Raw genomic sequence first — 15,106 nt, forward strand, 5'->3', positions numbered from 1 at the left:
CAATATAAACTAACCTCTCTCTAGCAGACCAAACAGCCAAATGAGCTCCACTTGCCAACAAATAACTTAGAAATGAAGGGGGCGCTAACAATCAATCACATTCAGTCACAAGTTAAGACACAAGCTCCTGTGTCCACACTCAAGCCCCGCGCGAATAGTCAAGTATGGAAGGCAGAGTAGGCTAGTGTCAGCCACTGTGGAAAGTCCTGTGCACAAAGTGCTGTCATCATAAATGTGTGAGGCAAAGAAAATCTTTATTGCCACAGAAAGCAAGTGCACTCATCCCACCTCACCAACAACTTTAAGAGTCACAAAAATGCAGACTTCACACAATAAAGTACAACAGACTTGGGGAAATGGTCCCTTGGACGCTGTAATACTGAGGTAACCAATTGGCCTTGTTTAGTGAAAATACCTCTAACACAATGAAAAACAGCAACTAGTTATAACATCCAATTCATATATACATTTCAAATAAAAATATATATTATTTGCTTTAATGTATAGCAAGTTTAATAATTAGTGTTTACAAAATAAAACTGTATTCTACTGAAGTTTTTCTTGTGCTTCCTCATCACTAAGCTTGAAAGATCAGAAAAGTATGATTCTTAAGGAAACTTATTCATGATTTAAAGATGCAGTTTGTGGGTTCACAAAAGATAGATAAATATTAGTTGGAAGTTTATTGCATCTTTAAAAACTGTTGCTTATTAAAGTCTACAAACTTGAACTATAAGACACAACAAAAAAAAGAGCACAAAATTTCTCAAAATAGATTAGAATACAGGAAACGTTTCATGAAACTACTGCGATACTAACCAGTGCTATGGCTAATATTAAAAACTGAACATTCTATTTAAATCTTACTCATACTACACTTTACACACAGTGAACAATACAACCACAATAATCAACCTCAAGCTAGCAACAAAGTTGCAGGGTCCACAAGAAGCTTCTTTAGTGGGCAAAATACTATGGTACAATTAAAACATTCAGGAAGGGAGAAAAAGCCTTTTAATAGTATAAAAGTTGTTTACTGGTGTTTCTACTATAAAGCTCTCCTACATAACAAAATGAAAACAGCTATTATGTATGTGACAGTGATCAGAGACTACAGTGCAGACATTTAACATTTGGCTGACGGATTTCAGTATAACAGATTATGACTTAATATTTATTACACAGTTATGATCTGAAGAACTGAAAGCAGACACATACTTATGTCAACACACCATTCTTGGCAATAACTGGGTAGGTAAACCTGTAGGAAATAGGTAAACTGTCAAATATCTTTCTGAAACCAGCAGGGAAAAGATGTATATTGGTAGATGTTGGATTTGTAACTTTTTTGTACCACTATAGATTCGAATGTGAAATTCTCCTAATTATGTCAGTACATTATAAACACTTAAATATACCCCATATATATAGAAAATATATATATGCACGCAGTCCATTAATTGAGCAGGGAAAATTTAAAACATACTGCCAAGCTAAATAAATTTTAACAAAAAACTGCATTAAAAAACCTGAAAGGTATAAAAAAATGAAAATGTAAAATAAATACTGAGTTATAGCTGTTAACTAAACGTCCACAGAACTACATCTGCAGATGTGGACGCAGGGATGCCCTGGCGGGAAGATGGCCCATGAGAGCCACTGTGTCTCTGTGGCCCCTTGGCAGGGTGAAGCGTTTCTGGATGTAAAACACAGAACTGCGCATAGCTCTGTTAAGTCACCATCTTTGTCACATTTAAGGTTAACTCACTATGTCTTAATCTGTTTAGCATGTTCTGCAATACCAAGGCTTGCACACATTAGTCCCTTCGTTTCAAGTTCTCTGCCCAGGTAGTATCTTCCTCTCTTCGTTGCACCTTAGGTAGCTATGATATTATACAGTCAGTTAGGTAAGGTGGATTTTCTACTCTAGTGATTTTTAACTTTCCTTCAACATTTACTGTGTAAATGTGCACTGATTAAACCAGTGAAAATGACATTACTGAATAAATGCTACACATTTCCTATTAAACAAAATCAGTTTTATCAAATATTAAATACACAATATTTTCCTTAGCTTAAATGGAGTATTGTTTTCTATTTTTCTAGTCATTGCAACCTTGCCAATAACTATGTCACTTAGACTTTCTTTTTGACTGCAAAGGTTCTAAACTCTGATGTATATTTACGCTAAATACACTTAAAATAGACAATAAAATTTCAAGTAAAATAAACTGTATCCACATCTATTAGACCAAACAGGCCTGACATCTAGATTTTTTAATTCTATAAATTACACAAATACATTGTACATTCTTAAATAATGAATGCTTACAATATTAACTTGTAAGCCTTTCCACATAAAGCGACTTACACAGGAATGTGAATGGATCAGTACTTGTTACAGATTGCAGCACTCTCCTGATCTTCTCTTTTGTGACTGCTGTTTTGTCTTCAGATTTCCACAGACTACTGAATAAGTCCTTATACTTTGGCTACGAAATCTGTTTGAGCTGAATGAGGCAACATTGGTTATTAAGGCTTAATTCTATGATGGAGCTTTATCCTTAAATGTGATGCCATTTCCAGAGAATAGTGTGAGAATCCCAGCTATCTCGAATCTTCAGGCTCTGTTTTGATGACTTTCTTTTCCAAGGTGAAAGCTGAATGAGGGTAGTCTTTTAAAATCCCAAGGCTCTCTGCATAAAAATGAAAACACAACATATGCTATTATTTTAAATCAATGAACTAGAAAAATAAAACAAAGTTATAAAACAAAATTCCACAGAAAATAGTATCAACTATTCAATAATTCTGCAGTTCTATGTAAAAATTTATTTACAGAGCTGTGGTTAAAAAGGTGGATTTAAATTTCAATGCCAATTACTAGCCATATAGCAAGTCACACCCTAAGCCTTAGTGTCTTCACCTATAAAATGAGGCAACTATCTATGAGACAAATCATGAGATGAATGTAAAACAATGAGCATATAAAACATACTGTTTTTAAAAATGCTTGGTACAAAAGGAAAAAATAATGTAAAACAAAACATCACTTATACACAACTGTTATTAGCTAAAATATTTAGTATCAAAGAAGAAACGAGATAGGAAAGCATCTTTAATGTTTAAATATGGAACTATTTTTTAAAGTTCCTCCAGCTATGATACACTAAGGGAAAAAAATAAAGACTCCACTTTCATAAGAAATCTATTTAGAGTTATAAGTGTTTAGTTATTTCAATCTCACAAAAAATGTGATTATTACATGAAGTACTAAATACCAGGAGATAGATACATAGACATAGACATAGACACACACACACACACACACACACACACACACACACACACACACACACAGACTCCAAAAAGTTTATCCAACACCATTTATCTGAAATTAGGCAGCTCAATTTATAAATCCACTCTCTCAATACAGAAAGGGATTTTAATTTGTACATAAAAGTAATAAAAATAGTAATAGCTACTTACTGAATCCTTTTCAGCCATAAAATTTTATATACACTGTTGATCTATCTTTCTTAACTACTTATGAGTAAAAATTATTAACATTTTACAGATGCAGTAATGGAGGGACAAACTAATTCAGTTAGGGTTACTGAGTCAGGTATCATCAGTGCTGAGATCTAGGTTCACATTTGCCCTGTATGGAACCTGAATTACCTCTTCTCAATTTTTTATATTTTCTTTTCTTTTTCTTTTGGTACCTGGGATTGAACTCAGGTCCTTGCACTTGCAAAGCAGGGGGTGGAACCACTGAGCTAAATCTCTGGCCCTCTTCTCAATTTTTTAAAAAAATAGAAATTATTTTTAGGTATTCCTTTGTTTTGTTCTACTTTTATAAAACATTATCTAAACTAAACCTCTGGGCCAGGTGTGATGAAAAACATGGTGAATATTTAAAGTAACTTGTAACAGTAAAAGACATATTGCCATTAATTCCTTTCAAAATCCCCTGCTTGCTTCAAACACAATTATTCCATCATTTTTGCCACTTTCTCAAGCGGTTCTAGACGTCTTCTCTCACGCATGTTCGTAATTGTGCTGCTGTGGCTCCCTTAATGTCCTGAATCGATGCCCAAACTTTTACCTGTCACAGTCATTTTGACTTTGAGGAAGAGCCAGAAGTAATACCATGCCACATCCAGTGACTGAGGTAGGTGAAGACACACTGTCATGTTTTTACCAGACTGCCTTTTCATCTGGATAGCACGCCACAGTGGTGCTCACCATATTTTTTGATCACACCTTGTAAAGACACTCATGAAAGAGGACTTCCAGAACTGCTTCAGAAAATGGCAATAACAAAGGGATCAGTGTGTTCAAAGTGAGGGGAAGTATTCTAAGAGGGATAAAGGCCATGTATCTTTTACTGTAATATTTTAAAAATTTTAAAATATTCACCATATATTCTGACCATATTTCATACTAGAGATGCAAACTATGCCTTCGCAGTGAGAAACATAATCAATTAGAGGATTTCTTTTATAGACAGAGTTCAAAGAAATTTAAACTAGTAGAAAACTCTAGTTTTAATTTTAAACAACTTTAAAGATTACTTTTTCATGTTGCAGAAAATGAGACAAATATGTTATTTTAGAATAATCTCAATTTCTTAACCTTCACAGTCTTAAGGCAGCTAAAAGTGAGTATGAAACAGAAGACCAAATTCATAGTGCCAAATATTATTCAGAACTTTGGCCTTTTTAGCATCTACTAATTGGAGCATGAGCAGAAAACTAAAAGAGAGAAACTTTCTTAGTAACTCTTTTCCTGGTAAATCTATAACCCACTCTACCAGATATAAAGTCAGGTTTAATTCTAATGCTTTTAAAACTACTTTTCCCACTTGCTTATAATACAAATGTAGAGCTATTTTACCCGGTCTTGGCTTCCTGATCTATAAAATCAGTGACATGAAGTAACTCCTAAATTTACTTGAATTCAGAGACTGAATGAATGATAGGTTCTTTTGAATGGTGCTAATCTACCACTGTGTCTGACTCACTTTATTTGAATAAAAATAAGTAAATACCCAACTAGAAACTGCTTAGCCTTTTATGAAGTTTACTTCAGATATATGAATATCACCCCCAAAATACATCTGCATTAAAAATTTAGACTTTATTACACAAGATTTTCTTAGTAGAAGAGTAAATATATAGTCCATCAATTTTGTATTAGGTTATAACACGAAAAGGGTGAACCAGCCAAATTCAAAGCAGCCATTTATTAGTCAGTTTAAAAGTCACCACTTATGTAACAGCTAATGAAAATAATCTCAATGTTCTGTGTTTCCCCTATCACTCTTTGGAATATATGTTATCAAAAAGACTAGCTAATGTTACGGCAATCTATAATGTGCAAGAGGAGAGAAACTGACTAGTAACATTGTTCTGATGCCATCTGGGGACTGGGAGGAAGAGGGACAGGAGCAGTAGGGGAAAAGAATGGGCAAGGGCTTTGGTCAAGTTCCACTCTGCTCAGACTCTGCATTCTCACCTGATGAGTGGGACTTGGCCTCTCCAGGATAAAGTCTACTCAGCTCCCCGTCCACCACAAAATGATGAGGTTGTCTGCTTGGTAAACTAGGCATCCGGAGATTCAGAGGTCTCTCTCCTGATGAAAAGAAAAACTAAGTATGAGTAATACTAAAAACACACTAGTGCTTTTCTTTAAAATGTTTTCAAAAATTTCCTGAACATTTCTTTGGAAAAGAGCAAAGTCAACAGGCACTGAAGAATTTGAATAATAGTGGGCAAAAAAAACTGTTTAAATAATACTTTAGAAGGAAAATGGAAGTCATTTTATACTACTTCCAAAATACACGATTCTACTTGGACACTTTTAAGAGCTAAAAATGAACTAAACAAAAGACACAACTGTAGTAAGGATTCCAACTCTGGACTATAACACATTTCCTCTCCAGGCATTTTCTTACTGGGACAACCATTTTCCCAAGGCACATCATTAACCACACAGTAACAACTATTAGCCAGACAGAGATAGCTTCAAGCCAATTATAGATTTAAAAAAAAACTATGAAAAAATAATTAGTGCAGATACAGTAAAAACGCTCATCTATCAAATGACCATTGATGCTACCCCACACTAAATTATCCTGGTCACTAGTCACCAAATCTGTCACAGTTGCCTTTGCTTAACTGTTAAAGATGACTGGAGAAGTTAAATAAGACCTCAACCAAAAAGTCCCTATGATATTTTAAAGAGGCAGAATCTCCTCGTCCCCCAGCACTTTGATCTGCTGACAAGTCAGAGCTGCATTCCACATGGGAGAGTGACTGATTGTATGATGGTGTTCTTACTTGGACGGAAGACTTACTGACAACAGTACCACTCTCTAAAAAATGTAAGGATAATATAAAAAGACAGTATAAAATTCCTGCTTTCTTCAAATGCTGGTAACCATTTGAAGCTGGAGGCCGACTGCACACTCTTGACACTGCCTACCCCAAGCAGCACCAAGCTCTGCCTGGCGGTGCACCTGGCTCACTCCTCAGTGCTACACCATTAGATGTGTCGGACAAGGGAGTGACAACTTGAGATTTTTCTTAAGACTGCAGGTTCACTAGAGAGACAGGGAGGAAGGAAACGACCTGTACTGCTCACATCTCTCAACTGTACCACCACTCAAGCACATATGCCAACTAGCATATAGGAATAATGAAATTTAAAAATCTTATAAATTAAATTTACAGGATGCATTCTTCCCCTTTTTAAAAAGGGAAGCAATTTAAAATTAATTTTCACAGAGAACTGATAATCTCCACAAAACATCAAGGGTTAAAATCAGCAATCCTTCCCACTTCTGTTGGAGCATGCACAGCCATGGCCCAAAAGGCCCAGGTGGGCTGTGCAGAGCGCTACCTTGGCCATCCGAGGTCTCGGCAGACAGCCCGTTGGGGCTGTGCTCCTCCGAGCCCTGCCGGTACAGCCCCGCAGACTGCCTTCTCTCCGCATGCTGCAGTCTCTCATAGCCAGCTTGGGCGCACAGGAACTCCATCTGCTTTGCCATCACCTTTTCAGGCTGCTAGTAAGTGAAGCAAAAATAAAATCAGTAACTAAAACATTCTACAGTTTTTAATGGTTTAGATGCCACTTTCAGACTGCAGCAAATATATTTAGTATTCATTAAAATTAGTTCACACTTCATGTGGTATACTTGGTTCCATAAATATGAATAAAGGTCTATATCATGTTAAAAAACATAAAATGCTGGAAAAAAGAAAAAAGCTTTCTTCTCAATCCTATGAAGACTATTCCATTCCAGTTCAAAGGAACAAAACCTCAGCTTTGTTTTCCAAGGTACCTAGTGCTTTAAAGGATTTTTCAAAAGGAACCTAAGAGCAATAGCAACATCTGCTATCAACTGCTTCTAACACACTGGGTGAAATCTTGTCATTTTTATTTTAGGATTTGGCACTACACAGACTCCTGGGAGAGAGTATGCTTGGGAGAGAATAAGGTATAAAATGGGTGTCTAGAAGAATAAGACAAACACACCTCCTACTAAAATTAAACAATACAAACTACGCAGAAAAATATCAATACCAAGGAGGGTCTTCATCTTCATCACAGAATGAAACCACAGTATTTTTCAACCAATCATAAAGAACATGTTTTAAAATATAAAATTAGTGAGGTGACATATATATTTACCTCTGTCTTTTCTCTCTGTGTTTTATAAGTTCCTTTTCTATGCAGTGTTCTAAATTACTCGTACATGATATTCAAAGCAATGTATCTGTGATATTTTACCAGGAGGTAATAGTCAAAATGCAAATATGAATCACTACCGTGTTATGTAAGAGACTGGTACATGAAAGCTGCTATATAAAATTGGTTACAAAAAGTCATGAATCACAATATTAAAAACCAGCAGGTAAAATGTCTTAATTCACTCAACACATATATGATGCTCATACTATTTTTCCAGATGTACATAAACCAGATCAAAAGTAACTACAAATTTATTTCATTTGAACTTGTTACTAGTTAACTAATAACATTTCAGTTAAGTACTTCTGAGGGGGAAATATATTTGTCATACACTTAATGTGAAAAAACAAGAGCTGACAGTATTAAATTTGAATAAAAGCAAGTCACTAGGGAGAAACAACAGGAATAAAACTTTCAGTGCTTTCCAAAAGAAAATGTTTGCAGAAAAGACTTTTTAAATGATCATTTCAGTGTTCATACATAAATAATGGCAAAGGACCTGAAGATACATATTAATCTAACACTTTTTCAGTACACAAATTCAAATAAGTGAATAATTTGCATTAAGTATTAATATCTTATTGAGAATCAGTACTATTTTATCTCAGAGTTTTAGTATACACAGCCCCAGTCGGCAAGGTTGCTTTCCTGATACTACTGCTTCTTTTCCGTTTTCTTCAGTAGAGAATCTGTCCACCAAACTATAAGGAATAACTAGTGCCGATCAGATTCTGTTCAGGAACCAAATCAAACCAAGTGGTTACTGCTGCCATGTTGATATAGCTATGGATCATGACATTTTATTTTATTTTATTTTATTTTGGTACCAGGGATTGAACTTGGGTCCTTGCACTTGCAAGGCAGGCCACTGAACTGCTGAGCTAAATCCCCGGCCCATGACATTTTAAAAACAACTAGAAATAAACATAGTCCTCAAGATCCAAAAACCAAAACTACTTGAAGCAGCCATTTATGTTTTAACTTTTAGATCTTAGGAGGTAATAACTGGCAGTTTATGTTACCTGTGAACTAAGAGCTGTGAGTTCTTCACTCTTAGCTCTCGCTTGTTGGAAGAGTGTTTGCACAGAATCCTGGAAGTCTGGAAACCCATCCTGGGAGTCAAAAAAAGAGTTCTTAATATGTAAAACAGAAAATATCTGTTTCAAAAACTCAGAAAATAAAACAAAGAAAACCACCTTACTTCCACTATGCAAATCATCACGGAAGATTTTAACATATGCTATTTCATTTCAATCTCTTAGGGTAAAAATACTTTATGATCTATCTACACTGTAATTTCAATAAAACATGAATGAAAATGTTTTAGACTTGAAAACAAACTTTATCATAACTGACAATGGTTATATAGCATTTCAACTAATGGTTCAACTAACCACATGCAATTAACCCTTCACAATAAGCTATGTCCCTAACCCTTTTTTATTTTTGAACCAGGGTATCACTATGTTGCTAAGTTGCTCAGGGTTGGCTCAAACTCGCCATCCCTCTGCCTCCACCTCCCAGAGTGTTGTGCAGTTACAAGCATGGGTCACCAGGTGCAACTCGATATTTTACATGTATCATCTCATTAACCCTCCTCAGAAACAACTCTGGGTTTCCACTGTTTCTGTCATTTTACAACTATTGACAGTGGCTTCCAAGCCCATGCTCAATCTATAAAACCATATAGTTACTATTTTATGAAACTCCTAATAATAAATACAGGCATTTCTCGTACAGTCTGTCTTTCACAAGAACTGGCTTTAGCTGTATTACTTGCGCTTAATCTGAAACAAAATTTTACCTATTTCTGTGATACAGAGCAGGTTATTTTATTTTATTTTTTTTCTTCTGTAAAAGGTGTATAACACTGTACCTAGATAATTTACAGAATCGTTTTAGGAAGGCAAAAATGTCAAGTCATGGAAAATACTTAACACAGTTCTTAGCAAATAGAAATTACCCAGTAAATGCTTGTTATTAATATTGATTATCTGAATCCAAAGCTACCAGGTTTCATCAAGTAAAAAGCAGCAAGTGATAAGTGGCTTATCACACAGAACGAAAAGGATAAATTTCAGGGATATTTACAGTGAACTAGACACTGAACACTAAATCGAAGAGGAGAACAAAGAGTATATTGGTGGGGAACTGTCTTAGTGAAAAGCACACCAGAAATATAGAAATGCGTTTATGGATTCAACAAAAATGTTACCTAATAGGTTTATATACTGTACTTATATGGTGACAGAACAGCCAACAAGAGAGACACCTTCTGTGCACCTGGTTAATACAGACCGGAGAGAGAACCGACCAAGACATCTAGGGCACAGCAAAACCATTGTGGCAGAAATGCTCCCTCCCTAGAGGGCAGGAAGTCCAGGCTGAGACTTGGAGAAAGGAGGCTTATGTAAGGGCCTGGAGCTAAAAGAACAGGCTACATCCCGACACTAGAAAACAATATATATAAAATGGGGAATAGTGTGGACTGAGGAAGAGGAAGCGAGTGGAGAAGTTCAAAACACAGGGCCAGACTTTGGGTGGCTTTTAAACTATGTTAAGAATTTTAGGTTTTATCTTAAATTCAGAAAGAAGCTATTGAAGGTTTTAAAATAGAGACTGATCAGATCTGCATTTCAGGAAGGCCAACCTGTGATGAGGTCACAGGTAGGGACGTGGAGACAAGTTAGAGGGCTGTGGTAAGGAGGAGAATGGTGGCTCAGTCTGGACAGAGGCAGACAGAACAGAAATGAAAGAACTCCTGTGACCTGGCACTCAGGAGTCTGGCAGTGACATCTGCTATAAGGAACTATGAGCCAGGTCTAGAGAGGCAGCAGAAAATGGATGACTGACCAGGGCCATGCTCAGTGTGCAGGCTGGTGAGACCATGTACCTGTCAGCTAAGTAGGAGCCGAGTTTGGAGCTAGGTGCACAATCAGGGCTGCAGACCCAGACTGGAGAGTCACTGGCTCATCAACAAGCTCTGAGTGGAACATGCTCAGGCAAAATCCATGCGTGCCTCAATATCTGTTTTGTTTTTTTGGTACTGGGGATTGAACTCAGGCCCTTGCGCTTGCAAGGCAGGCAGAGGAACCACTGAGCTAAATCCCCAGCCCCTCAATACTGTTTCTGAAGTTTACAGAAGCAAAAAGAAGTTAGTCATATGTTAGGAACCAGATGTACTGTCTTAGGAAAAAAAGTTAACCTCATTTTTTCCAGTGTTCCCAATTTTTTTTTTTTTTTTGGTTTTTCGAGACAGGGTCTCACTATGTAGTTGAGACTGACCTGGAACTCACTATGTAGCTCAGGCTGGTCTTGAACTCACAATGATCCTCCTGCCTCAGCCTCCCGAGTGCTGGGATTACAGGCGCGCACCACCACGCCTGGCCTGTTCCCAAGTTTTAAATGGGGATTATACCACATGCTTTATTTTCCCAGAGGAGATTTGTGGGGATTAAAGAAAGCAATGCAAGTGGTAAATCATATCATACAAATATATGGTGTCACCAATGACAGGATTATTCAGCCATGGAAATGTTGAAAAGCTGCATGGTGAGAACTAACTCTGCGTGACAAAATTTCTGCTCTATTATTAATGAGGAGAAATAAAAGTTTGCAATAAGTAATACCAGTAACCAAGTAATTAGGTATCTTTCTGCAACTGAGTACATTAGTCATTCCTGATTTTTTCCCACAATCTTGGTAGCTCACTGTGGATTGGGGGGGCACCTAAGATCAAGTAGCTATCACTGCATGAAGTGTAAAGTAGGTGTAAGCTACCCAAAATACAAGATTTAAAAGAAAATAAAAGTGAGAACATTCCCAAGAAACTGGTCTCTTTCACATTACGTTTGATGCAGGACTTTTGTTACATGCATCTCAAGCTTTTTCTCAGCACCAGCTGTACCATGCTATGAGCAATTTATCTCCATGTCATATTCTTGGCTGCTGCCATTAATCACACTGTTCCCTTGCTGATGAGACTCTGGGTTTGAACGCTGAGAAAATAAAAGATATAGGGTGGGATGCTGTTCACGACCTCATTACTCTCACCCCATTGGTCTCCACCCCATTCCTCCTCATCTTTTTTGCCAAACACCAACAAGCCGTTCTACAGTCACTGTGTAGCGTCTTTAAATGACTTGTTACAGCAGATGTCATCAACCCCATTTTCCTTTTTTCTACTCACACGTTCTGTATGAACAACAGATTATAATGCTTCTGTTTTTCTGATCCAGAGGGAACCAGTCTATATCAGATTAGACCAGCTTTCTTTTCAACAAGCTTAGCAACAGCATAAGTGGATATTCTAACTCTCTTCTCTCCTGCTTCCTCAAAACCCTACTCCCACCCCAGTGGAACTGGTGGCAGATGTTTCCTCTAAGTCTTTCCTCATATCCCAGTTCTCTGGTTTTCTGAGCAGTTACCTTTCATCTCTTTCACCCAGTTATCTCTGCCTGCTTTGCAGCCCTAACCCCACAGGATAAGAAAGCTGTAATCTGTCTCTCTCTGCCTCATTTCCAGCAATTCAGTGAATAAGGAAACCTACAGAAGAGATACTAACAGTAGCAGTCCACTCAGTCAGTTGCCTTTACCAGTCCTGAGACTGGTGGCTTTACATATTGTTCCCACTTCTAAGATGTTCCTTACAACACTGGAGGTTATAAGCCAATGGAATCTACTTTTCATCAATGTTTTAAAAAATTCAGAAGACAAAACAGCCAGGGACTTTGACTGTTGGTTTTTCATCTCCTTGAACTAGGTGTCAACCATCTTAAATACATCCTGTCACAGCCATGTATAAACACATCAGACTAATTTTTCTTGATTTGCTGTAGCTTCCCAACACTGTTGTTATCCATTATAAACAATTAGCATATCACTAATAATATATATATATACAATTACATTTTATAATTCACACATTTTCTACTCAAAACTATCAGGTGTTTATTACCTTCCTTGCATTAGAAAGTAACTGCCACTCTTAGCCTTTCTTCAAAGACCACAGTCCTATGCACCTTTGCCCTTCACCCCCCATGAGTAGGAGGGAAGGTCTAGTCCCAGCAGTGTTTACTTCACACCTAAGGTGCTTTGTGAATACGCATCAGTACCCAAACAGGTGGTACTAGTTTGAGGTTTAGAAGTGAGACACTGATTGGAAACCCTGGCTCTGCCACCAGACAGCAACGTGGCAAGTTACTGGGCCTTTCCAGTCTGCCTTGGCTACAAAATGTGAATCATAAAGCTTCTATATAGTGTAGAACAAGGTTTGTGATAATAAGTTCCAAGTGCCTCGAAGTGAGTGGCACATAACAGTTAATAAAAAGTCATTATTTTTAAAAGTCATTATTTTTAGCTGCTGCACAGCTAAAAGATTTGGAGACCTTGATTAAGAAAGAAGAACAGAAAGAACTCTCTTGTTGAAAGTGGACTCACAGAAGCTGCTCCCTAGCCTGGGCAGAACTGCTCCCAAGCTGTAGCTAGCATACAGGGTGTAGGTGATTCCCCTAGAAGTTCCCCCCCAGGGGTAGTTTCCCTAAGGCCAACCCAAGATAGGAGGCTTTTCTTTCTCTGTGGCTATCTCATTTACTCTAGGAATAAAAGAAATGAAGTTTAAATTTGCTACTGTTTTTATGTCTAACATACTCTGGAAGGGTGACCACTACCTAAGGATGACAGATTATCTTCAGTACTTTTATGCAATGTATAAACTAATATTTTAAAAAACAAATGAATAGTAGCTAACTATCCTTAAGAGAGAACCTTCTGCATAGTGTTTTCTAGGGAAGAAAATCAGACAAGTGTTTTAAAACTTCATTCTAACCAACTCTTCATGTACAGATCAGGGAAATACAGTATTTAGCATGGAGAAACGGGCTTATTAAAGCTTGAACAAAGTACTATTTTTATTAGTGTACTCTCATGCACTGATAATGGCAAGAAAATGTTTCTCTTTCCCTTACATGTCAAATTATTTTGATATAATTTCTATCTACTACATTATATTTTCCTTTCGTGAATTGGAAAAAAAAATAAGCTGAGCAACTTGGCATGGATGTTCATTGGTTGGTGTAATAGATTTTGAAAAATAAAGACGAAAGGGAAAGGAAGAAAATATCTCATTAACTTGAACCTAGTAACTAGGAATCAGTTACAAGTTTATATTTTTTTCCTTAAGTAAAGAGTAATATGCTAAGAATCACAACAAAGAAGTTATTAAATAAGAGCAAAAGTACATGCAAAGATTTCTAAAATCTTTTCTATGAAGTCTGCTGTGTCAATCACATATCCAGATAAATGCTTCTACTTACCACTCTCTAAACATGCTTAGTATTCTCTTACCTCTGCCTTTGCCATGCTACTTTACATTTTTAGACTACCCCAACTCCCACCGACATCCCTACCTTCTGAAATTCTGACCTCCTCTTAAAATGTGGCTGAAGTGATACCCTCCCTCTGAAAAGCTGCAACTCTTCTCATGCCAGAAAGTCTCCCTCTCTCCAGTAGCCACATAGAAGGTGGACAGAAACAAAGCACTAACATTCATGAGAAGTCTTAACGCATTCACAACAGCACTGTAATTTCTGTCTCACTGCCAGGAGGCTCGGAACCACCCACTGGTACATGCACGACTGTCCATCGGGTGGCCTGGGACCCTTCTATCGGGTGATGTGGATAGTACAAGCCACCTGATGAGAAAGTCATGCACATACCATCGGTGGTTCAAGCTGGCAGGAATGTGTTAAAGGAATAAAATCCCTTTACAGTCAATACTAACTACACCTCAGTGTCAGCTTTCAGAACCAAAAGAACAGCTCAAGAATCTAAAATTTTACTTAAGAGTACACTAGAACAGAATTTAGACTTGGATTTATACAAAGACTGTATTTTGTAAAACTCATCTACAAATGATACACAGATTGAAGAGATATTGATGACTTGCAATATGTAAGTAATTTTTAACAAGCCAAGGAAAAGTAAAACAAAATTTAAAATCAACAATAAAAAGTGAATTCACAGCTAACATTTCTATTTCTGTGAAGCAATATCAAGAGTTTGATATCTACAAAAGTACAGTAATACTGCAGCAGCCATTAACTGGCTCTGGCAGGTCTAAGGAATACTAAAACCCGCTAAGTACTGTACCAAACAAATTGTTCTGGCTGGAGAGGGTAGTGAGTCTCCACTCTGAAAAGTTCTAGCTTCACTGTCAAGTACCAAACAAATGATAAGTACTAGGACAAAATTTTCACATAGAAATCCATCAAGTGTCAGATTCAATGAGATTCAATGGAGTGTTGAGGTCTGACTATTAAAGAAGTGTGGGGCTGTCTTATTTAGAAGG

The 15,106-nt window shown here is 37.0% G+C and overlaps 1 protein-coding gene across 2 annotated transcripts in view; it reads right to left on the minus strand.

Moving 5' to 3' along the window:
- Window positions 1-2,448: 2,448 nt before the first annotated feature.
- Window positions 2,449-15,106, minus strand: part of Nab1 (NGFI-A binding protein 1) — a 28,259-nt gene continuing 15,601 nt past the window's right edge. Inside the window, exons 4-7 of one of the 2 annotated variants that reach the window (XM_010636867.3) lie at window positions 8,781-8,870; window positions 6,907-7,066; window positions 5,521-5,637; window positions 2,449-2,696 (exon numbers count right to left, since the gene is read on the minus strand). In XM_010636867.3, the coding sequence (XP_010635169.1) occupies window positions 2,608-2,696; window positions 5,521-5,637; window positions 6,907-7,066; window positions 8,781-8,870 (456 nt within the window). In that variant the 3' untranslated portion in view covers window positions 2,449-2,607. Of the gene's footprint in view, window positions 2,697-5,520; window positions 5,638-6,906; window positions 7,070-8,780; window positions 8,871-15,106 lie in introns of both variants that reach the window. The other variant, XM_010636866.3, reaches the window with a different exon arrangement.

This window comes from Fukomys damarensis, unplaced genomic scaffold (genome assembly GCF_012274545.1).
Source record: "Fukomys damarensis isolate Sample0158 unplaced genomic scaffold, DMR_v1.0_HiC HiC_scaffold_26, whole genome shotgun sequence".
NCBI lineage: Eukaryota > Metazoa > Chordata > Mammalia > Rodentia > Bathyergidae > Fukomys > Fukomys damarensis.